General features: G+C 40.2%; 1 protein-coding gene across 5 annotated transcripts in view; it reads left to right on the top strand.

Moving 5' to 3' along the window:
• PHF20 (PHD finger protein 20) overlaps positions 1-26,252 on the top strand; it is a 146,541-nt gene that overhangs the window by 35,294 nt on the left and 84,995 nt on the right. For 3 of the 5 annotated variants that reach the window (XM_077872953.1, XM_077872957.1, XM_077872954.1), the window contains exon 4: positions 23,584-23,653. The exons of the other annotated variants lie outside the window; for them this stretch is intronic. In XM_077872953.1, the coding sequence (XP_077729079.1) occupies positions 23,584-23,653 (70 nt within the window). The remainder of the gene's footprint in view (positions 1-23,583; positions 23,654-26,252) is intronic. 5 annotated transcript variants of the gene reach the window in all.

Genomic DNA, 26,252 nt, shown 5'->3' on the forward strand with positions numbered 1-26,252 from the left:
TTGGAATATAAGGGGTAATAAAGTATTTGTGGATCAAGTTCCAAATGATTGTAGGAAAGCAGTTTTCTAGGTTGTTCTGAGTGGTTACATCTTAAGCTTGCGAGAAATTTTTTTTTAATACTGCAGAATTAGATAGCAATTATGTATAGGATTGACTGTGCCAGGCTTACTATATGCAGCTTCTCCATTAAATCTTCTCAGCAAGCTATGCTGTTTATTGTTTCAATTTTATAAGTGGAGGAGAAAACCAAGGTTCACAGAGTTACCTCTTTTGTTCCAAATTTCACAGCTAGTGTGTGGTGTAGCTGGGATTAAACTGTTGATCTGATTCCAAAAGTTGGCTGGCTATGCTTCCCAGGTGATTTCCTTTCCCTAGTGATATTTTTCTAAGTTCTCTTCCATATTTTCTGGATTTGCTGCTAGGTTGAAAAAAAAAAAAAAAAAGAAAAGGATTTTTTTTTTTTTTTTGGCATGAAAAGGATTAAACATTTTTCAAAACCCATGTGACAGTAGACATGTATGCAGATACAAATGTGACCCAGAGTGGGTGAGTGGGTCTTTCTGGATTAATGCTTTGATATTTTTAATAGACCTGTATCTTTGATTTATTTTGTTTGTGATACTTACACAGAAGCCTGGTTTCTCTCCTACCTTGTCTACTACACATATACCTAGTAATGTTAAGCAACAATAACAGTGGCAGCTAACATTTATCAGAGATTTGCCTTAATTGTTTTATATGAGGTATCTCATTTAATCCCCAAAAGCAGGCCCATTTGAAACTGATCTCTGAAGCAAAAAGACTTGCCCAGGATCACAGATTTTTTTTTTTCTTTTTAGATATTTTATTTTTAAGTAATCTTTATACCCAAGGTAGGGCTCCAACTCACAACTCTGAGATCAAGAGTTGAATGCTCTTCCAGCTGAGCTAGATGGGCACCCCACCAAGATCACAGATTAATCACTCATTGAATCTGAGACTTAACCTAGTTTTGTTAAACAACTATTTTATGTATCTTACCAGAATTCATTTGTAAATCATCCAAACCAGCTTTTCTTAAATTCCAGGGTCCCAAAGAAATCACAGGATTAAGATTTTTATTATTTAGAGAGGGGAGTTTGTAAAATATAGATTTAGATTTTTTGGAGACTGGCAAGATGGCGGAAGAGTAGGGGTCCTCAACTCGTTTTTTTTTTTTTGATCCCACAAACTTACCTAGATATCTTTCAAAACATCCTCAACACCTATGAATTTGACCTGAGAGGTAAAGAGAGAACAGCTGGAAGATTTAGATTTTTCCCTGGGGGTTGTTAGTACTCAGAACATTGTATCTTACCAAACAGGCTATGGAATACTGATAAGAATTTGTGTTCTAATTTAGGACCTACCGGGATCCCTGGGTGGCGCAGCGGTTTGGCGCCTGTCTTTGGCCCAGGGCGCGATCCTGGAGACCCAGGATCGAATCCCACATCAGGCTCCCGGTGCATGGAGCCTGCTTCTCCCTCTGCCTGTGTCTCTGCCTCTCTCTCTCTCTCTCTGTGACTATCATAAATAAAAAAAAAAAAAAAAAAAAATTAAAAAAAAAAAAAAATAATTTAGGACCTACCACTTTGGGGCACACTTCCCAGATATCCATTTCCTACTCTATGGATGGTGTAATCCTGCCTGCTCTCTTTACTTCCAGGGTTGTGCAGATGAATTGACTAACATGTGAGAGGCTTCAGTCTCCTAGCAATGATATTTGGTGGATAGAACAGAAACTGCTAGTTCTGCCGCCCTCCGCCTTGTTCCCTTCATCTGTCAGGAGCACACCATCTGCCTGGATCAGTAGTCCTGGCCTTCTCTCTTCTTGCCCAGATCATGGTGACAAACTCCTCCTGTCTGTTGCTTTCCTGACTCTTTGGCACATTTCCACTGCTTTGTTTCCATATAAGCTGATTATGGTCTCCTTCCACTTTTTTTTTTTTTTTTTTAAAGATTTTATTTATTTATGAGAGAGAGAGAGAGAGAGAAAGAGGCAGAGACACAGGCAAAGGGGGGAGAAGCAGGCTCCATGCAGGGAGCCCGACATGGGACTCGATCCCGGGTCTCCAAGATCAGGCCCTGGGCCGAAGGCAGCGCTAAACCGCTGAGCCACCCGGGCTGCACTGTACCATATCCTTTTTAAAAAATATTTTTATTTTTAAAAAATATTTATTCATGAGAGACACAGAGAGAGGCAGAGACATAGGCAGAGGGAAAAGCAGGCTTCCTGTGGGGAGCCCGATGTGGGACTCTATCCCAGGACCCCAGGATCACGACCTGAGCCAAAGCTAGATGCTCAACCACTGAGCCACTCAGGTGCCCCTACCATCCTTTTTTCTTAAGTAATTTTTCACTGGGGTACCTGACTGGTTCAGTGTGAGTTAGAGCCTCATGTTGCATGTAGAGCTTACTTAAAAATAAAATCTTACAAAAAATAAAAGTAATTTTTCATTTCTGAGCTTTACACATACATGTATTGAGTGTCTGCTGGGAGTCAGACACTAACTACACCGTGTGGAATGAAGAAAAATCACGCAGACCTCTCAAGAAGTTTAGAGGACACTAGAGTATTTAGCTCTGGCTTTTAGCATTGCCAGTCAATGATGTTAATCATATGTTCTTATGCTAATAGTCTCCATTTATTGAGGGATTTACTCTGCCAGTGACAAGTCTAAAGGCTTTACCTGTTACACCCTATATCATTCTCATAATACTACATGGTGTGGGTATTCCTATCTTATACATGAGGAAACAGGCACACGCAGTTAACTAAGTTGCCCAAAGTTGCACAACTAGTAAATGATGAATTTGGGACTTGAATCAAGGTGGTTTGGCTTGTGGGCACAACAGGATGTGACTTTGATCCCTATGCTGTATCCTATACCTAGGATAGAAAGTAAAGTTCTTGAAATTAATTATATCATAAGATGTTACTTAACTCTGTACAGAGTTCTTGTATAAACCCCTGAGGGAGAACAGTTAATTTTGTTTGTGGGAATTTCAGAAGGCTTCACAAAGGTGTCTAATGCTAAGTCATTCATTTAGTACTAGATGCTGGTGATACAGTGATGATTAGGATGGACGTAATCCCAGTCTTTAAGAGCTGCCATTTGGTGGAGGTAGACGGACCAACAGACCCACACCTGTAAGGTTAGGTGGTGGTAAATGCTAGCTAGTAAGAGGAATAAGGACTAATGAGTAGACAAGAGTGTGACACAGTGTGTGTATAAGGGGTGTTTTTTCATATAAAGCTACTCAGGGAAGGTCTTTCTATTAAGGAGACTTTTTTATTTTTATTTTTAAGATTTATTTATTCAGAGAGAGAGAGAGAGAGAGAGAGAGAGAGAGACTGAGACACAGGCAGAGGGAGAAGCAGGCTCCTTGCAGGGAGCCCGACATGGGACTCAATCCCATGGGACTCAATCCCGGGTCTTAAGGAGACATTTGAATAGAGATCCAAGGTGAGGGAGGGAGTGAGCCAGGTGGATATCCAGGGGAAGAGGATTTCAGGCAGAGGCAGCCAAGGCACAGCATGCTGGGCATGTCCAAGCCAGAAAAGGAGGGTAAAGATTAAGGGTGCCAGAGGTAGGAGGTGAGTCCACAAATGTCAGCGGGAGCCAGATCTGGCTGTACGTGGGTATTTGGACTTTATTTGGAATGTAATAGGAAGTCATTGAAAGATTTTAAACAGGGAAGTGACATTATCTGATTTCAGTTATTAAAAGTGGCTGTGGTTATTTTGTGTAGAATATGCTATAGGAAGGCATGGAAAAAAAGAGGGAGAATAGTAAGGAGTCTTTTGTAGTAGTTTGGATTAAAGGTGATAGTTACTTGGGATGATGGAAAGTGGTCAGAGTCTGAGTATTTTTTTGAAGGTATAGCTGATAGATTTGCAGATGATATTGTGAGAGACAGAGAAGAGTCCAGGGTGACTCCAAGGGCATTTGGTCTAAGTACCAGTAGAATTACTATTTGCTAAAATGAGGAAAATCAGCAGTTTGGTTTTTGGATATGTTAAATACAGCATTCCTTTTAGACAACCAAGTGGAGATGTTGAGCAGATGGTTGAATAACAGAGTCAGGCATTTAGGTGTGAGCTATGGGTTAGAGATAAAAATTTGGGAATTGGCAGTGAGTACACGGGATATAAAAAAAAATAGATTTTATTTTTTAGAGCAGCTTTAGGTTTACAGTAAAACTGAACAAAAAGTACAGAGAAGACCCATCCCTTGCCTCCACACTTTCATAGCTTTTCCCACTATCAACTTCCTGCACGAGAATGATACATTTGTTATAATTCTTGGACCTACATTGACCCATCATTATCACCCAAATTCTGTAGTTTATATTCGGGTTCACATTTGGTGATGTACATTCTGTGGGTTTGGACAAATGTATAATGACACATGCCCATTGTTACGGTATTATACAGAATATTTTCATTGCCCTAAAAATCCTCTGTGCTTTGGTTCTTCAGGTGTTCCTGTCACCTAAGCCCTGTGCATCACTGACTTTTCACTGTCTCCAAGTTTCATCTTTTTCCATAATGTGATCAGTTGAACATACATACAGTAGATAGCCTTTTTAGATTGGCTTTTTTATTTCATTTAGTAATATGCAGTTAATGTTTCTTCATGTCTTCTCATGGCTTGATAGCTCATTTCTTTTTAGCACTAAATAATATTTCATTGTCAGAATGTACTACAGTTTACTTATCCATAAGTTTTCAACTCATTTGAGTAAATACTAAAGAGTGTGATTGTGGGTTGCCTGGCTGACTCAATTGGTAGACAATGCAACTCTTTTTTTTTTTTTTAAAGTAGGCTCCACACACAGTATGGAGCCCAACATGGGCTTGAACTCACAACTCTGAGATCAGGACCTGAGCTGAGATCAGGAGTCAGACACTTAACAGACTGAGCCATCCAGATGCCTTGAGCATTCGACTCTTGATCTCAGGATTGTGAATTCAAGCTCCATATTGGCTGTATAGACTACTTTAAAAAAAAGTGTATGATTGCCAGATTATATGGTAAGAGTATGTTTAGTTCTATAAGAAACTGCTAAACTCTTTGGCAGTGGCTGTACCATTTTACATTCCTACTATTTGTGAATGAGAATTACTATTGTTCCATATCCTCTACCAGTATTTGGTTGTCATCAGTGTTTTGGATTTTGTTACTATAATAGGTAATAGGTAAATAGGTAATAGGTAATAGGTAAATCTCATCGTTATTTAAATTTACAATTCCCTAACAAAATATGATGTTGAATATCTTGTCATATGCTTGTTTGTCATCTCTATATTTTCTTTGGTGAGGTATCTCTTAAGGTCTTTAGCCCATGTTTTGTTTGTTTCTTTGATTTCTTACTGGGTTTTAAGAGTTCCTTGTACATTTTAGATAATAGTTCTTTATCAGTTGTGCCTTCATGAGACTGGATGAGCTCATCTAGGGCTGTGCTGTCCAAAAAAGTAGCCGTTAGCTACCTGTGGCTGTTTAACTAAAAGTGAAAATTCAGCTTCTCAGGCACACTAGGCACAATTCCAGTGCTCAATAGCCACATGTGGCTAATGGCTGCTATACTGGAGAGCAGAGATATAAAAAGTTTCCACTGAGAAGGTTCTGTTGGACAGTGGTGACCTAGGAAGTCAGTATAGATAAAAAGGAGGACTGAGTCCTGGAGCCTTCCTGTAGATGTTTACAGATGAAGAGACTAGGAAGGAGTGACCATTGAGGCAGGAGTAATCCCAAGAGGAGAATGTCCAGAAGTATAGTGCAAAAATCCCAAGAGGAGAATGTCCAGAAGTCTAGTGCAAAAAAGTATTTCAAGAAGCAGGGAGTAATCAGCTCAGTCTTGTGACACAGCTGGGTCAAGTAAGATGAGGATTCAGTGATTGTTGATTTGGTAACATCAAGGTTATAAATGATCTTGACAATAGTTGTTTTAGTGGAGCAGTGAGGACAAAATCCTGATTGGCATGAGTTCAAGAAAAATGGGAGAGAGACTGGTATGTTGCACAAGGGGAGGAATTAGCCATTTACAGGAGCAGATAGTTATTTATTATAAGGGGAAAAGGGAGACAGGGTATACAGAGAGAAATGAAGGTCGACTGCTAGAGTTGGCGATGGGAGCATGTGATTTTTCTTTGTGTGTGATTTTCTATTTTAAAATTGAGTTATAATTTATATACAGTACAGTTCTATGAGGCTTGCCAAATTCATAATGGTGGTGTGCATGTGCTACCACAGTCAAAATTTCCTTGTATCCCTTCGTAGTCAGTTCCTCCTGCCACTTCCAGCCTTTATTACCCATGATCCTGTCCTTGTTCGTGTAGTTTTACTTTTTCCAGAATGTCATATAAGTGAAATTGTATGGTGTGTAGCCTTTTAAATTTGGCTTATCATATTCACTTATCATAATGCATTTGAGATTCATCCACACTTTATTTTTATTTTTTTCCATCCACACTTTAGCATGAATCCGTCATTTGTTGCTTTTATTGCTGAGTAGAATTCCAATGTATGGATGTACCATAGTATATCCAATTGTTAAAAAATATGAATAACTTCCAGTTTTTACTAAATATGAAAGAATGTAAGTTCTCATTTGTTTTGGGTAAATACCAAGGAGTGGGGATTGCTGGGTCATAGGTTAAGTGTGTGTTTAACTGGTACTGTTTTCCAGTGTGGCTGTTCACGTTTGCATTTCCACCAGCATTGTGTGAGAGTCCCAGTTGCTCTTGTCTTTGCCAGCATTTGGTGGGATTCTTTTTTTTTTTTTATTGTTTTTCTAAATTTTCTAAATTGTATTATAATGTGTATACCGTAAATTCACTCTCCTAAAGCATACAAATCAGTGATTTGTAGTATATTCACAAAGTTGTACAACTATCACTACTATCTAATTTCAGAATATTTTCATAATCCCGAAAAAGAACTGCATTAGCAGTCTCTTCCTTTTTCCCTTCAGCCCTCCTCAGCTCTGGGCAACTACTATTAAACTTTCTGTATAGATTTGCCTATTCTGGACATTCCGTACAAACCAAATCATAGAATACGTGTTTCTTTGTGACCAGCTTCTTTTTTTTTTTTATTTTTTTTATTTATGATAGTCACACAGAGAGAGAGAGAGAGAGAAGCAGAGACATAGGCAGAGGGAGAAGCAGGCTCCATGCACTGGGAGCCCGACGTGGGATTCGATCCCGGGTCTCCAGGATCGCGCCCTGGGCCAAAGGCAGGTGCCAAACTGCTGCGCCACCCAGGGATCCCTGTGACCAGCTTCTTTCACTTAACATGATATTTTCTTTTTTCTTTTTTTTTTTAACATGATATTTTCTTTTTAAAAAAGGCTCTATGCCCGCTGTGGGGCTTGAACTCATGGCCCTGAGATGAAGAGTCATATATTCTACCAACTGAACCAGCCAGGTGACCCAAAGTTAACTATTTAGGACTACCTTCTCTCTCTCTCTCTCTCTCTCTCTCTCTTTTTTAGAGTAGGCTCCAAGCCGAATATGGGCTTGAAGTCATGACCCCGAGGTCAAGAGTTGCATGTTCTACCAAATGAGCCAGCCAGGTGCCCCACTTAAAATATTTTCAACATTCATTTGTGTCGTAGTATATATTAGCATTCTTTGTGATGAGTGAATAATATTCACATATAATATATATATGAAATAGTATATCATAGGGATATACTATATTTTATCCATTTATCAGTAGATGAGTATTATTTTCACTTTTTGGCTATTATGAATAATGCTGCTATGAATATTTGTGTATGCATTTGTGTGTGGACATATGTTTTCATATTTCTTGGATATCTAGGATAGAATTACTGGATCAAATGCTAATTAACCTGTTTAATCTTTTGAGGAACTGCCAAACTTATTTTTCCACAGCAGTTGTGCCATTTTCTGTTTTTACCAGTGTTGGGAATTCTTTTTTGATTGATTTTATTTTTTAAGTGGGATAAGAAACTCCTCAGCGAACACTGAGGATCTAGAGAAGTATGGTTTGGGTTTGAGGAAAGAAGATAAGGTATGAAATATTATTTAGAAGAATTAAGAGGGATTGGATGTGAGAAATGTGGTAAGATTGCTGATTCCATCAAATTCCGCTAAAGTCCCACTGGAGGTTAGTGGTGATGGAATCTTTTAAATTAAGAATTTAATTTAATTTAATTTTTTAACTTTAAGTAAACTCCATGCCCAATGTGGGGCTTGAACTCATAACCCTGAGATCAAGAGTCACATACTCTACTGATGGAGCCAGCCAGGTGCCCCTATTTTATTTTATTTTATTTTATTTTATTTTATTTATTTTTTGCCCCTATTTTATTTTATTAAGATTTTATTTTTAGGGCCCCTGGGTGGCTCAGACAGTTAAGCATCTGCCTTTGGCTCAGATCATGATCTTGGGGCCCTTGGATCCAGGCCCACATTGGGCTCCTTGCTTTAGCAGGGAGTCTGCTTCTTCCTTTCCCTCTGCCTGCCACTCCCCCCGCTTGTGCTCGCTCTCTCACTTTTTCTGTCAGATATGTAAATAAGATATTTTAAAAAAATATTTTATTTTTAAGAAATCTCCATACCCAACATGGGGCTGAAACTCACAACCTTGAGTTTAAGAGTTACTTCTCCAACTGAACCAGCCAATAGCCCCTGCTATTTTATTTTATTTTATGTTATGTTATGTTATGTTATTTTTCTAGCTTTTTATTTTAGAATAGTTTTAGATTTACAGAAAATTCCAAAGATAATATAGTGTTCCTGTATTATACCCAATATCCCTTGCTATTAACATAGTACAGAAATGTAAGATTCATTTGTTACAATTAATGAACCAATATTGGTATATTATTATTGGCTAAAGTCTATACTTTATTCATATTTCTTTCTTTTTAAAAGATTTTATTTATTTATTCATAGAGACACACACAGAGAGAGGCAGAGACACAGTCAGAGGGAGAAGCAGGCTCCATGCAGAGAGCCTGACGTGGGACTTGATCCAGGGTCTCCAGGATCATGCCCTGGGCTGCAGGCGGCGCTAAACTGCTGTGCCACTGGGGCTGCTCCTTTATTCATATTTCCTTAGTTTTCCCCTAATGTCCTTTTCTGCTTCAAGAACCCATTCAGGATACATTCATTCATTCATCATTCATTCATAATTTAAAATAAATTATTTTTCTACTTTTTAAAAAGATTATTTATTTATTTATTTAAGATTTTATTTATTCATTCATGAGAGACACAGAAAGAGGCAGAGACACAGGCAAAAGGAGGAGAAGCAGGCACCATGCAGAGCCCGATGTGGGACTTGATCCCAGGACCCTGGGATCACCACCTGAGCGAAAGGCAGAAGCTTAACCACTTAGCCACCTAGGCACCCCGATGGATCTTTTATTTATATCAGTATGGACTCATATTTCTTTTGGGCTTTGGGTTATAATCCCATACTGCTTTATTTTGTTACTCTTGTTGCATTGGGAGCACTTTCAGTTGGCACTTGTGCCCTTTTGATATACTCTCATCATCACTGTGCATGTGTGTTCATGTGTGTGTGTTTGTGTATGTGTGAGACACTTCCTTATTTCTGGCACTAAAGAATATTTTAGGTTCATCTTGTATATTTACTGCCCCAGTCTTAGAATTAGCCATTTCTCCAAAGAGCCCCGGTTCCTTTTATTGGAAAATGGTATTAGACAGAGATCAGGGTGCTAGGTGTGCTCATTGCTATGGAGGAGATGTTGCTTCTAGCCTCTGGATTATTATCATTCTTAGATAATATCTGTATTTTTTTTTTATTATACTGGTGGAATGTACTTTTTTTTTTTTTTTGAACAGTAACGTTCCACAGAACTCAATATGTTAGAGCCTTTAGAGCCCCCTTGGAGTCTTCTTAGTTTCTCTTTTTCTACCCCATTATTTACTCCATTAGCCGATCCTGTCATATTCATGTGCAGAATCTATCCTGGCTCTCACACTGGCTGTTACCTCCACCCTCCCACTCTGGCCTCAAGCCTCTATCATGGATCTTCTGGACCCTGGCACTAGTCACCTAACTGGACTCATATATCCTTCTGGACTGAACTTCCTTTCCTCATCAGGCTCTTTTCCACTCAATAGCCAGTGGTAGGCTCTGGATTTTTAAAGTTTTTTCTTCCTCTCTCCCTCCTTTTTTAAAATTTATTATTTATTTATTTATTTATTTATTTATTTATTTATTTATTTATTAACTTTTATTTTATTTTTTATTTAAAATAAATTATTTAACATGTAATGTATTATTAGTTTCAGAGGTAGCGGTCAGTGATTCATCAGTCCTGTATAATACCCAGTGCTCATTATATCATGTACCCTCCTGAATGTGTATCACCCAGTTACCCCATCTCCCCACTTACTCCCCTCTAGCAACCCCCAGTTTGTATTTCCTATGATTAAAAGTCTCTTATGCTTTGTTCTCCGTGATTTCATCTTATTTTATTTTTCCTCTCTTTTCCTATGATCCTCTGTTTTGTTTCTTATAGATTCTACATATCAGTGAGATCATATGATAATTGTCTTTCTCTGATTGACTTATTTTGCTTAGCGTACTACTCTCTAGTTCCATCCACATTGTTGCAAATGGCAAGATTTTTTTTGATGGTTGAGTAGTATTCCACTACACACACACACACACACACACACACACACCCCACATCTTCTTTATCCATTCATCTGGCTATTTTGGACATTGCTGCTATAAACATTGGGGTGCAGGTGCCCCTTTGGATCACTACATTTGTATCTTTGGGGTAAATCCCTAGTAGTGGGGGTGCCTTGGTAGCTCAGTTGGTTAAGCATCTGCCTTGGAATTGGGTCATGACCCCAGGGTTCTGGAATTGAGCCTCATGTGGCACTTTCTGCTCGTTGGGGAGCTTGCTTCTCCCTCTCCCTCTGCCTCTTCCCCTGCTTGTGCTTTCTCTCTCTCTGTCTCAAATAAATAAAATCTTAAAAAAAAATCCTTACTAGTACAATTCCTAGCTCATAGGGTAGCTTTATTTTCACCTTTTTTTTTTTTTTTTAAAGATTTTATTTATTCATGAGAAACAGAGAGAGAGGCAGACACACAGGCAGAGGGAGAATCAGGCTCCATGCAGGGAGCCCGATGTGGGACTCCATCCTGGGACTCCAGGATCACATCCTGTGTCGAAGGCCGACACTAAACCACTGAGCTACCCAGGGATCTCCTTCACCTTTTTTAAAAATAATTTTTAAAATGATTTATTTATTTATTCATGAGAGGGAGAGAGAGAGAGAGGCAGAGACATAGGCAGAAAGAGAACCAGGCTTCCTGCAAGGAGCCCGATGTGGGACTTGATTCCCAGGATCACGCCCTGAGCCAAAGGCAGATGCTCAACCACTGAGCCACTCAGGCGTCCCTATTTTCAACTTTTTGAGGAACCTCCATACTGTCTTCTAGAGTGGCTGCACCAAGTTTGCATTCCCACCAACAGTGTAGGAGGGTTCCGCTTTCTCTGCATCCTTGCCAACACCCATCATTTCCTACTTAATGTTAGCTATCCTGACCCCTGTGAGGTGATATCTCATTGTGATTTTGATGTTTATTTCCCTGATGCCAAGTGATACTGAGCATTTTTTTAATGTATCTGTTTGCCATTTGTATGTGTTATTTGGAGAAAAGCCTGTTCATATCTTCTGCTTATTTCTTGATTTGGAGTATTTGTTCTTTGGGTGTTGAGTTTGATAAATTCCTTATAGATTTTGGATATTAGTCCTTTATCTGATAAGACATTTTAAAATATCTTCTCCCATGCTGTCAGTTGTGTTTTGGTTTTGTCGACTGTTTCTTTGCTGCTGTGCAAAAGCTTTTTAACTTGATGAAGTCCCAATAATTCATTTTTGCATTTGTTTCCCTTGCCTTTGGAGACATGTTTAGCAAGAAGTTGCTGTAGCTGAGGTCATACAGGTTGCTGCCTGTGTTCTCCTCTAGGATTGGGATGGATTCCTGTCTTACATTTAGGTCTTTCATCCATTTTGATTCTATTTTTGTGTGTAGTGTGAGGAAATGGTCCAGTTTCATTCTTCTACAAGTGGCTGTCCAATTTTCCCAACATTCTTTATTGAAGAGACTTTTTTCCATTTGGTATTCTTTCCTGAAGATTAGTTCACCGTAGAGTTGAGGGTCCATTTCTAGGTTCTCTATTCTGTCCCGTTGATCTATGTGTCTGTTTTTGTGCCAGTACCATATTATTGTCTTGATGATTACAGCTTTGTAATAGAGCTTGAAGTCTGGAATTGTGATGCCACCAGTTCTAGTTTTCTTTTTCAACATTCCTTTCTGCTTCTGAATTTTTAAGAAACTTTTTTGATACTAATTTTTATGGTAGTTTATAGTTGTAAGACATTGAATTAAGAGAGCAAAGATGCTACTCTTTAAAAAAATTTTTTTAGGTTTTTATTTATTTATTAGAGAGAGAGAGAACATGAGTAGCGCGAGGGGCAGACGGAGAAGCAAATTCCCCTTTGAGCAGCGAGCCCTACACAGGGCCAAAGGCAGATGCTTAACTGACTGAGCCACCCAGGTGCCCCTCTCTTTTTTTAAATCTCTAAAAAACTTTTTACTGATGTACAATTTATATTAGAGTGCACTTAGATCTTAAATGTGTAGCTTGATGAACTTTTATACATGGATCCATAGTGTAACCACTGTCCAGATCAAGATAGAGTCACACACTCAGTCACACAGCCCACTCCATCCCCAAGGAAAGCATTATTTGTGGTCATGCACTTCAAGTGAGATCCATCAGCATGCCAAAGGCAATATCTAGCCAATAATCAGCTGCCTGGGTGGAGAATGTGGAGAATCCGATTTACCTAGGGTTGGGGTTTTTCCAGGCAGGTATGATGGAGGGAGAGAGGGGCCAGGGAGTTCGAAGGAAATGAGATCAAAGAACAAGATTTCCAGGATGAGAGTGAAGGTGACAATAGGCAGAAGGAACAGTGTGAGCAAAAGTATTCAGGCCTCAAGGAATATCACATCTTCTCAGAATCTGGAGAGGGAACACATCAGGAGTACTGGGAGGTTCGGCTAAACCAGGGGATGTTAAACAGGAGAGAGAGACATAGATCCCTCTTAGGAACAGAAGGATGGTGGTGTTTATTCAGTCACCAAATAATTTACTGAGTGTCTCTATATCAGGCCCTTTGCCAGTACTGATAGAGGGGCATAGGTTGTCTGGATGTACTGACTGTTGAGTTGTTACTGGTGAGAAATGATTTAGATGGAGAGGAGAGATGAATTCAAGACATGATTCTGATTCTGTCACATGTTGACTAATGGAGGTGGTGAAGGGTTAGGAAAAGAGTTAAGACCCCTAAAACAGCACAGTTTTGCTACAGCTTAATAGCCTTTTGTGTTTCGTTAAATACAGTTTCCAGGGCAGCCCCAATGGCCCAGTGGTTTAGTGCCGCCTTCAGCCCAGGGTATGATCCTGGAGACCCGGGATTGAGTCCCACATCGGGCTCCCTGCATGGAGCCTGCTTCTCCCTCTGCCTGTGTCTCTGCCTCTCTCTCTCTCTCTCTGTCATGAATAAATGAATAAAATCTTTAAAAAAATATATATAGTTTCCATTTCTATCCTTTCTCCAACAAAGGCTGGGGATGGCTTAGAATGTTACTTTCGTGCATAGAACTCTTCTGGTATGAGCACTGAACCAGAAACAAAGGCACACTCTGATTTTTGAAGTAAATGCATGTAGATTTGCAGAAAGACTATTTTTATATATAGTAAGATTGTGGAAGCAGCCTGAATGTCCAACTCCTGGGGAGAAGTTTAGGTAGATTTTTGGGCTAGCCATCAGGTGGACTGTTAGGTGGCCAAGAGGAAAGACATCTTTGTGGACCTGAGTCACTACAAAGATATTTACATATGAAGGCAAATTAAGAGCAGAAGGCTCCTTACTGGGTTTAGTTTAAAAGATCTGGTTACTGATCTTATTTACACCTTTTCCTAGTCACTTGTTTGAACATTCATTTCCACAGATGTAAAATGGGTGCTGTGGTAATGACAACTGCTTAAATGCTCCTGAGATTGTGGTAAAGATCCAGTGAGATCCTTATGTAATGAGAGTTCTGTCCCCCACTGCCATTGGCATGCATTGGTTATTAATAGCCATATGAGTGAACACTGACCTGTTGAAGTGGGAAATCAGGGAAATTTTATCCTTTCTGGTCCTTTTTTTCCCCTCCTGTAATGTTTCTTCAGTTCATATTTCTAGTATGTGTGTGGGGGACCAAACAGATTCCTGCCAAGCACTGTCTAGCTGCTCTAATTTAAGCATGTGCACAGTGTGTGGGGTTGGGCAGCTTAATTTTACTCATATGTAGCCAAGACTGAGCAGCAAGCCTTCCCAGATTTGAAGTCATTTACTGTGAGTAAGCCAATATTGTCTCCCTGTGTTAGATCTGGACTGTTCTCTGCCTTTCTGGACATATACATGGCATTATTCTGTCTTATTTGGTGTAAGCTTCATTCTCCTTTCTTTTCCTTGGTGGAGCCCTTGGGTAGGCTGGCGTATCTGGTAGCTTATTCTTTTTTTCTTTTTTTTTTTTTTAAGATTTTTTACTTATTCATTTATGACAGACATAGAGAGAGAGAGAGAGAGAGAGAGAGAGACAGGCAGAGGGAGAAACAGGCTCCATGCCAGGAGCCCGACGTGGGACTCGATCCCGGGACTCCAGGATCGCACCCTGGGCCAAAGGCAGGTGCCAAACCGCTAAGCCACCCAGGGATCCCCTATCTGGTAGCTTAGAGCAGTGTTTTTTGAACTCAAAAATGTGAGGATTGACTCCTCTAACCTGTATACTATCTATGAATCCCACTTTTAGTAGCATTAGAGCAAAATGTTAATATGTTAGCTCTGATAAAGGTGGTCCAGATTATGGAAAAGCACAGTAAGACATTCTTCATGGAGACCTTGTGGACTGCTAGCTATGTGTTCACAAGCACCCAGTGGTCCCTGAACTGCTATTGGGAATGCTAATACTAAATAGTCATTTAAGACTGAACTGCCCATCTGTATGATAGGTATGGAATCCACAAAGGTTCTTGTGCAGGTCTCTGCATGGAGTTACTGTTTACTTTCTCACCTTCAGTTTTTTGTACTACTTTGTCTTGTTTTGTGCCTCCCTTCCTCTGTACCTATGCTGATTTACTCATGTTGCACTCTTTCAGAAATCCTCTCCAGCCTCACTGCCTCCTTGATCACCTGCCTCTTCATCTTTCAGAATTGAAATCAAGTGTCTTCTCTTCACTAGCATTGTCTTGAGCCCCCTCTCCCCCAGCTTCTTCTTCGGCCTCTTCATTTCCCCTTGGCCCTAGAACTGACCTTTTGCTCCTCTACCCTACCTCACCTTAAGTTGTCTTCTGTTGTTGCACCTGTGATACTTTATTATCACTACTTGGGTGTATAGACACACATTTATTCCCCTGAGGATTCTGCAGTGACTACAGGACAGATTCCATTAGAGGTTTCTGTAGTTTCTTAGGGAAGCAGGCCATAAACATAAAGAAGTAAATGGAGAAACAAAGGAAATAATTATGGACTGGGTTAAATGCTGTGAAGGAAACAAACGGAAAGCTGACATAGACTGAAAGGAGATGGGGACTATTTGAGATATTGTAGGCAGGGATTCTCAGGCTGTAGTAGGGTAAGGCTATTGCCTAGGAAGAATGGGCATGGAGAAATTCAAGTAAAAGGAACAGACTGGGTATGGAAAGGTATGTGGTATGTCTGAGGAAATGAAAGGCCCAGTGTGTGTTATAACATAGAGTCTGTCTTCTTTTGCCAGCTGCTCTGATCACATATCTTTATAGATTTGGCCCTGTATTTCCAAACTCTGGCACATTCCAGAGTAGGAATCAGAAAATGTCTGTTGAATTGATGAATTAATTTATTTTCTCTTCTCTTCTCTTCTCTTCTCTTCTCTTCTCTTCTCTTCTCTTCTCTTCTCTTCTCTTCTCTTCTCTTCTTTCTCTTCTTTCTTCCCATTCTCTTTGTCCCTTTATGTTTGATTGGCTGCACTGACCTTCTGTGGCTTCTTGGTTGGCTTAGTGAACAGTTATACCCCTTGCTTAAAATAATGTCACCATAGTAACCTAATTTACTGTGAAGTTTAGGTTATCTGCCCTTTGTAAGTTGAATTTTGGAAAAATATGAGTTTTCAGTACTTTTTGACCCTTGGAAGAAAACTTTTTTGTATTTATTTATTTGAGCATTGGGGAGAGAGAGAGAGAGGGAGGAGAGGGAGGCAGAGAGAGAGAGAGAAAATGAGTGGGGGAGGGTCAGAGGGAAAGGGAGAGGCAGATTCCATGTCTAGTAGGTAGCACAGTGGGGAGCCCCATCCCAGGACCATGGGGTCATGACCTGAGCCAAAGGTGGACACTTAACAGTCTGAGCCACCCAGGCACCCCTGTAACTGATTTAATTTTGTTATGGTGTTGTGGTCAGTTCCCTCCAATTTGACAATTCTTTTTCTTTTTTTAAGGACCTATTTATTTATTAGAGAGAGAGAAAGTAAAAGAGAGCACAAGTTGGAGAAAGGTTAGAGAGAAAGAGAGAGAGAGAGACAGAATCTCAAGCAGACTCTGCTGAGTGCAGAGCCCAACATGGGGCTTGACCTCATGACCCTGAGATCATGACCGGAGCCAAAACCAATAGTAGGACACTCACCTGACTGAGATACTCAGGCACACCCAATTTGACAATTGTTGTATGGGGATCTTTTTGTCTTTTTGGCATTTGCAACATGGATATCATTGGTTTATTTTGATGATTGACCTCGGTTTGTGTGTTTATTCCTATTGCTGTTTTGTGGCTCTAGGTATTCATAATCCAATCTTTTTAAAAAGTACAGTGAGGGTGCCTGGGTGGCTCAGTTGATTGAACATCTGACTCTTTATTTCTGCTTAGGTCATGGTCTCAGAGTCACGGGATCGAGTTCCACGATGGGCTCCTCGATTGGTGCAGAGTTTGCTAGGGATTCTCTCTCTCCCCCTCTACTCCCTCCTAACTTGTGTGTGTATTTGCATGCACATACTCTCTCTGTGTGTCTCTCTCTCTTAAATAAGTAAGCAAAATCTTTTTTTTAAGATACATTTGGAGGCACTTGGCTGGCTCAATTGGTGGAACATGTGACTCCAATCTCAGGGTTGTGAGTTCAAGCCCTGCATTGGGTATGGAGATTGCTTAAAAATAAAATCTTTCAACAAGTATATTTGGTGGGCAGCCAGGGTGGTTCAGCGGTTTAGCGCTGCCTTCAGCCCAGGGCGTGATCCCCCCAGGGATCCGGGATTGAGTCCCGAGTCGGGCTCCCTGCATGGAGCCTGCTTCTCCCTCTGCTTCTCCCTCCGCCTGTGTCTCTGCCTCTCTCTCTGTGTCTCATGAGTAAATAGATAAAATCTTTAAAAAAAAATAGTACCTTTGGTGAACAATTATTGAATGCCTATACATTCAATATGCAGAGCACTCTGAAGGAAATTCAGACATTTGGCAAACACCTCTCTTCATCTTTTAAGGTTCAGCCCAAGTGCTAAGTCTTCTTTTTTTTTTTTTTTTAAGTTTTTTTTTTTTTTTTTAAATTTTATTTATTTATGATAGTCACAGAGAGAGAGAGAGAGAGGCAGAGACATAGGCAGAGGGAGAAGCAGGCTCCATGCACCGGGAGCCCGACGTGGGATTCGATCCCGGGTCTCCAGGATCGCGCCCTGGGCCAAAGGCAGGCGCCAAACCGCTGCGCCACCCAGGGATCCCGCTAAGTCTTCTTTAAAGCTGCTTTCCTAACCTTCCAGTACCTGATGAAAAAGTTTGGACTACCATTCATTTGCTGCCTCTGAGGAAGGTGAGCAGAAGTAGTAGTTTTGGCTAATTTAAGGAAGAGACTAGGAGTTGAGTGGTAAGAAATGCACTTTAAGAAGAGAAGGGTTCAGGGACGCCTGGGTGGCTCAGTCGGTTAAATGGCCAACTCTTGATTTTTTGCTCAGGTCATGATCTCAGGGTTCTGTGACCTAGCTTCTCGGCAGGCTTTGCACTCAGTGCAGAGTCTGCTTTTCCTTCTCCTTCCCCCTCTATTCCCCCACCAGTTGGCCATGTACACTCTCTCTTTCTCTCTCTCTCAAATAAATAATTAAAATCTTAAAAAAAGAGAGAGAGAGAGAGAGAGAGAGCGAAGAGTCCAGTCCACCTGGCTGACTCAGTTGGTGGAGTATGCAGCTCTTGATTTCAGAATTGTGACTTTGAGCCCCACATTGGATATAGAGATTACATAAAAATAAAACATCTTTCCAAAGATAGAAAGAAAAAGAAGTGTCCACTCCACTCAGGTGCTTTAGAAAGTAGGTAGGGGAGAGCATGCAGAAATTCAGGCTCTACCCTAGGCATGCCATAGGAAATACTGTTTTTTCCTTCTGTCTGGTTCTAGTTATGGAGTGTAGTAGGCTAGATAATTCTAGGCCTGTTACTCATTTACTCTTTTTCTTCTAGAGATCAAGAATTTTCTTGGTCTTTTTGTAGAGGGGGATGACAAGTTCCAAGGAACCCACCATACTTCTCTTTGGGCCTTTGCCACCCTAGAAGCCCTGATGTTTGGTGATTTATTTGTTTTGTTTTTATCTTTTTAAAAATGTTTTATTTATTTATTTGAGAGAGAGAGAGAGCATGCAAGCAGGAGAAACAGCAAAGGAAGAAGGAGAAGTGGGCTCCCTGCTGAGCAGGAAGCCCGATCCTGGGATCATGACCTGAGCTGAAGGCAAATGCTTAACCGACTGAGCTACCCAGGCACCCCTGGTCATCTATTTTGTAACTCCAGGACCTAGCCATTTGTCTCAGAATATAAATTTATAGGGTGCCTGGGTGGCTCAGTCTGTTGAGCATCTGACTCTTGGTTTAGGCTCAAGTTGTGATCTCAGGGTCGTGAGATCAAGTGCGGAATCTCTTTTTGCCCATCCCCAACCTATTCTTTCTCTCTCAAATAATTAAATAAATCTTTAAAAAAGAAAAAGTATAAATTAGGAATGTTTGTTGTCTAATGGAATCAATAGGGAGTAGTTTCTGCACCGTAAGATGCTTAGCGTCTTGTGTTTGTATTTGCCATTTAAAAATCCTGTTTGTAGGGACACCTGGGTAGTTCAGGTGTTGATTAAACATCTGCCTTCGGCTCTGGTCATGATGGTCCTGGGATCAAGCCCCACATTGGGCACCTTGCTCAGTGGGGAGCTGGCTTCTCCCTCTTCTCTCTGCCTGTGCTCTCTCTTGCTATCTCTGATACTACCTCTCTCTCTCTCTCTCTCAAATAAATAAATATCTTAAAATACAAAAATCCTGTTATGAGTTGAGTTTTAAATGTTTGTATTGTCTTGAACTCTTCTTCAATTTTTAAAGAAGATTTAATTTATTCATGAGAGACAGAGAGGGAGGGAGGGAGGGACACAGGCAGAGGGAGAAGCAGGCTCCCCACAAGGAGCCCAATGTAGGACTCAATCCTGGACCCCAGGATCATGCCCTGAGTCAAAGGCAGACGCTCAACCACTGAACCACCCAGGCGTCCCAGACTCTTTTCTTCAAAGGAAAACTATTGAACATTTGAATTGTATCTAATGATCCATTTAAACTCTTTTATTTAGGCAAAGTTAATTTAAGAAGAGGTAGAAAACATGACCAGATTAGTAACATAGAAGTAATGGAAAATGTAGATAATTATCTTGAAAAGTTCTTAGAGTAGGCAGTTTAATAGAAAATGAAGTCAAGCTTTCTAGTACTTTCTATGAGGTAAGCATAGCTTAATGCTGAAACTTGGCAGGAAGGATATAATATGAGGAAATTTAGACAAATCCTACTTATAAAAGAGCCACAGAACTTGTCAGTTAAATAGTAAGACACCAAACAGGCACTTATTAAATGAATGGCACACACAACCGAATATGACATATTTTAGCAGAGTAATGATAGCTTAAACTTAGGAAATCTGTTATTTCATTATTTTCAGAGAGTAAAAGAGAAAAGCTGTATAATCTTCTTGACAAAGGCTGAAAGGTCTCACAATTTATTCTCTCCCATCCAAGTATTAACCAGGCCCGACCCTGCTTAGCTTCCGCGATCAGATGAGATCGGGCGTGTTTAGGGTGGTATGGCTGTAGACAATTTATTCTCAATCCTTGGTAAGTAGGTATGGTGACAAACTTCTAATTAAAGGCATTAATTAGAAAATTGGACAGACTTCACACTTAATGATGAGACAGTGGAGACATTTTCATTAAAGAGAAGGATGCTGGGATCCCTGGGTGGCGCAGCGGTTTGGTGCCTGCCTTTGGCCCTGGGCGCGATCCTGGAGACCTGGGATCGAATCCCACATCGGGCTCCCGGTGCATGGAGCCTGCTTCTCCCTCTGCCTGTGTCTCTGCCTCTCTCTCTCTCTCTCTGTGACTATCATAAATAAATAAATAAAATTTTTAAAAAAATTAGATTCATGTTTAAAAAAAAAAAAGAAGGATGCTGACTATCTGCTAATTTTCAACATCATCTTAGAAGCACTAGTCAATGTAACACAAGAAAAAGAAAGGGCAGGTATCAGTATTGAAGGTGAGATAATATAGTCATAATTTGAATATAATGATAGCCCACCTGGGAAATGCAAGGGAATTAATTAATAATCCATTGGCTAGAGTTTAAATAGGTTCAAAAATCCAGTGTAACAAGATTTATTTATTTATTTTTAAAGATTTTATTTATTTATTCATGAGAGACACAGAGAGAGAGGGGCAGAGACACAGGCAGAGAGAGAAGCAGGCTCCTCTTGAATATAGGGAGCCTGATGCGGGACTCGATCCTGGGCCTCCAGGATCATGCCCTGGGCTGAAGGCAGCGCTAAACCGCTGAGCCACCTGGGCTGTCCTGTAACAAGATTTATAATGAGAATGATTGCTTCCACTTCTTTATCCTTTACCTGTTCTGTCCTATGTAGATAACCACTTTTATTAGTTTTTTATCCATCCTACTAGTGTTTCTTTTTTTAACTACAAACAAAAACAAATTACATATTCTTATTTTTCTCTTTTGTAATGAGAAAGGAATCATAAGATATGTATTACTCTATAGCATGCTTTTTTAAAACTTAACATGCCTTGGAAATCTTCTGTATCAATTCACAGAGTATGCTGCTCTCTCTCTCTCTCTTTTACAGATTTATTTATTTTAGAGAGGGGTGAAGAGGCAGAAAAAGTCTTGAGCAGACTATGCTGAACATGGAGCCCGATGTGCAGCTCCATCTCACATTCCTGAGATGATGGCTTGAGCCAAAACCAAGAGTCAGCTGCTCAACCAACTGAGCCACTCAGGCATCTCTCTCTCTCTCTGTCTCTCACTTTCTTAGCTTTATAATATTTTATTTTGTGGGCGTGCTAAGCAGCATATAAATCCTGAAACCATGAAGCTATTGGTTGATAATTTATTACATGCTTCTCAGAACTTTTAATTTATAAGTATTTGTTTTTGGGACGGCTGGGTGGCTCAACAGTTAAGTGTCTGCCTTCAGCTCAGAGCGTGATCCTGGAGTCCCGGGATTGAGTCCCACATCGGGCTCCCTGCGTGGAACCTGCTTCTCCCTCTGCCTACGTCTCTGCCTCTCTCTGTGTCTCTCATGAATAAATAAATAAATAAAATCTTTAAATATATATATAATTATTTATTTTTGGGGTTTCTTTAAAAAAATTTTTTTTTATTGGAGTTCAATTTGCCAACATATAGGATAACACCCAGTGCTCATCCCATCAGGTGCCCCCCTCAGTGTCTGTCACCCAGTCACCCCCACCCCCGCCCACCTCCCTTTCCACCATCCCTTGTTCATTTCCCAGAGTTAGGAGTCTCTCATTCTGTCTCCCTTTCTGATATTCCCCAGATGTCTGATTCTTAATCTCAGCTCTGTTCTTCATCTCTGGGTCACGAGTTCAGGCCTTGCCAAAAAAAGAAATGTATTTATCTTTACTTTTAAAAAGTATTAAGTGACTAAATCCTTGTAAAAATCGAAACTACAGGGGCACCTGGGTGGCTCAGTTGGTTACGTGTCTGACTCTTGATTTTGGCTAAGGTGCTAATCTTGGGGTTGTGGAATATAGCCCTGTGTCCATCTCTGCGCTCAGAGTGGATTCTGCTTGTCCTTCTCCCTCTGCTCCTCCTCCTGCTTGCACTCTCAAAAAATAAGTAAAATCTTAAAAAAAAAAATAAAAATTAAAACTACAGGCAAAGGTCTCTTGGCCATTTCTAGTACCCCTTCCCCTCCCTAGAGCTTACTTTTGTTATCAGTTTGGGATTTGATATTTGTTTCTTTCTGTCTAATATTTCCTTTAGAAATGTGACTCCCAGGTACAGTGTTAGGTTGGAAACTAGAATCTCATCATTCGGGCTTAGTTACATATTGAACCTGAAAACTTTTTCTCCCTTTTTCTGGCTTTATAGATTTCATTCACAATTCCTCTTTTGTTAACCTGTGGCATCTTCTCCAGCACCCCTAATGATTGTCCAAATATTTAGGTTGTACCAGATAAAATTATTGTTTTTCTAGGTAAAAAGTAGTTATTGGTGGTTTTATGTGGTTTCACCTAATAGTTTTTTTTTTTTTTAAGATTTTATTTATTGATTGATGAGAGACACAGAGAGAGAGAAAGAGGCAGAGAGAGAAGTAGGCTCCACGCAGGGAGCCTAATGTGGGACTCGATCCCGGGTCTCCAGGATCACGCCGCTGGCTGAATGTGGTGCCAAACCTCTGAGCCACCGGGGCTGCCCTCACCTAATAGTTTAAAAACTTAATTTGTTTACGTGTCTGATTCTCCTCAAGGGCAGGAGTCTTAAAATCCCTTGTAGAACCTGGAGTTGATTGGGCAGATGAAAGTCACTTAAAGTTTTATTGACTAATAAAGCTGAGCTGTTTTCCAAGGCGCAACTAGTGATTTTGATCCCACCAAGTTTTCTGTCTTCTCTGAAATGCAGTTGGGTTTCCCCATGCTCCATGAGTGCCTTGCATCCTTGTATACCTTAGGAAAGTAGGGAAAACGGTCTTCTCCTTAGGAAACCTTGCATACTCCTTGGTTACAGTTGATCCTTCTGGAGAGATTTGTGTAGTCTGCAGATAGTAGGGTGCCTGTGTCCTGTGAAATTATTTGAGCAAGGAAGGGCTTTAGGTTAGCCAAGGGCCTAGAGATCCTTCTTCAGACTCCTGAATGTATGCATTATTAGAGTTGCTAGTCTAGGAATTTGGAGTTGATTCTGTGGTTCTGGACTTGCCAGACTTTTAGATGGCACTGACCAGTGCATATTCAAAATAATTTGGGGTTTATCCTGAGACTGCTGACTTTTTATTTTGCCAAATAAGGATATTTAAAATAAATATCTAGTTACATATATTTTTATAGTTAATACATGCTCATGGTACAACATTCAGAACATACAAAAAGATATACATTGAATAAAATAAGTCTCATACTTCCTCTCCAGTTCCTTAACTATCCAGTTCCCCTCCCAAGAGGCAAACCGGGTTGCTTGATCATCCTTCCAGAGATAGCCCACGCATTTAAAAACAGGTACGAATGTATTGGCTCTCTCCCCTCCCCCAAGTAAATGGTAGTGCATTCAGTACCATTTTGCATCTTTAGATGTTGAGGTTTTTTCCCGCTTTCCTTAGAGATCTTTTAAAATTGGTACATATAGAGCTGATTTAATTTTTTTAATGGCTCCATAATATTAGTAAGAGGATTAAAAACAGGTACCACTGTTTTAATTTAAAAAGTGTATTTATGCACCAAAAATTTAGAAATAATATGATTTTATATAAAGAAAAGTCCTGCAAATTGAATAAATTCAGTTCTGTGAAAAATTAATTCCATACATTGGTCCAAAGACTTTGTTTTGAAAACTATTGCTAGAGATAGTAAGTCATTAAAGAAAGGGCTTTTGAATAGAAGTGTATTAGGTCAGAGTTTGTTATTTTAGGGAGGCTCGCTAGTCTCTGGTAGACTGAACAAATGAGAGGGCAAGAGGAATATAACTGAGATATCCATGTTCTTCTCCCCATTTTTTTAAAGATTTTATTTTTAAGTGATCTCTACACTCAATGTAGGGCGCAAATTCACAACCCCAAGATCAAGAGTCTCATGTGCCAGCAACTGAGCCAGCCAGGTGCCCCCCCCCTCCCCACCCCCTGCCGTTTTATAGAGATAATTAGGTTTAGGGAATCCTTTGTCTCCTACTATTGTATTTCATGGTTCATCAAATTGTACAGTTAACTGGTCTGCTGTCAGGATAGCTTATTGTAGCAGCTGTATGTCAGTTGTATTGGAGTAGGGACTAGTTTCAGGACTGTTTATTCCTTCCGTTATGTTTTTTGGGCACTTCACGTATGTATAGTACCATTCAGAATTTTGAAAAGCATACCCTGTCAGTTTTGTGTGAGAAATACCCACACAAAGTGATAGGGCCTGAGCTTATAAAGTGACTGAAACTGTGCTCGCTTCGGCAGCACATATACTAAAGTGACTGAAACTAGAGGGGGTAGCTGGAGTCTAAGAGCGTTGAGATTGAAGAATTGACCAGATATGTGACCTTTGGGAAGAAAAGGGAGAGCAGAATTCATTTGCTCAACATTTATTGAATGCTCAGTATCTGCAACCTGTTGTGATAGGTTAAACGGCAAACGAACTGCCTTAGAGGTTAATAGTGTAGGACTGGAGAGGATAGAATGTAGAGATACAAGGAAGCAGGCCTGTTTATTTAGGTAACACATGTTTATTAGGACATTGGGGTACTAGGTGCTTGATGTAATAAGAAAGGCTGGAAATGATACAAATCCAGGTTGTAGGGAGAAAATATATGTAGAATCTGAACTTTCTCCATCTAGAATAGCAATCTGATTAATATAAGTGTATTTAAGAGAACAATTGCAAACAATAGTTATTTTTCTTTATTTTTACCATTTATTTATTTTTGGAATGAGCAATATAGTAATATGGTTAAAAAATAAAGAACATTAGGGATCCCTGGGTGGCGCAGCGGTTTGGAGCCTGCCTTTGCCCCAGGGCACGATCCTGGAGATCTGGGATTGAATCCCATGTCGGGCTCCCGGTGCATGGAGCCTGCTTCTCCCTCTGCCTGTGTCTCTGCCTCTCTCTCTCTCTCTCTCTCTCTCTCTCTCTGTGTGACTATCATAAATTAAAAAAAACAAAAACAAAAAAAAACATTAAAATGTATACTACAAAAAGTCTCCCTTCCACTTTCACCCCTTCTCTCCCCTCCCCAGTTCTCCTCTTGTGTCAGTTAGGTTTTAAAGCTGGAAACAGAAACCACTCTGGGTACTTTAACCACAAAAGGATTTAACACAAGAAATTGAGTATTTTCAAAATTGTTGGAAGGGTTGGAAGACTGAGACTCTGGTTGCTATCCTTAAGTATCGATTTGAAGGACCCATCACTGAAGCTGTGTTCCGGAGGTTGGGAAGTCACTACTGCCAGTGCCACTGCTACCCTCAACACTTGCTTAATACTAAGGAAGACAGTAATTAGACGTTAGATCCTTGCTTCTGCAGACCAGTACATCAGTATTACCAGAGAGCTTGCTTGTTTAAAGCTCTAAGGCTCTAGCTCCACCTGGTAAATCAGAATCTGCATTTTAACAAGATCCTCTGATGATCTGCATTATGTTACAGTTTGAGAGGCCCTGCACAGGAGCTCTGGATTTGGCCACTACAGTTGCCACTAAACCTGTCGAGTCTTCATGACCTTGATTGCCAGTTGATTAGGGAGTCAGGGAAATGTAGTTGTTGGTTTTTCCAATTCTTGGTCTGGAAGGAGGGTAAACTGTTGAACTGTTGACCTGACCATACTTCTATAAGTAACCATTGTTAGATTCTTGTGTAAGATATTTTAATGCATATTTAAGCATATATAAACATACTTTTCATCTTTTTTTTTGTAAAGATTTATTTGTTTGAGAGAGAGAGACAGCATGAGTTGGGGGGGGGGCCGCAGAGGGAGAAGCAGACTCTCACTGAGCAAGGAGCCCAGTGTGGGGTTTGATCCCAGGACCCCAAGATCATGACCTGAGCCGAAGTCGGGTGTTTCACTCAGACACCCCTACTTTTTCCTACTTTTTCTTTTAAAAAATAAACAATAACTTACCATACACAAT

This window comes from Canis aureus, chromosome 26 (genome assembly GCF_053574225.1).
Source record: "Canis aureus isolate CA01 chromosome 26, VMU_Caureus_v.1.0, whole genome shotgun sequence".
NCBI lineage: Eukaryota > Metazoa > Chordata > Mammalia > Carnivora > Canidae > Canis > Canis aureus.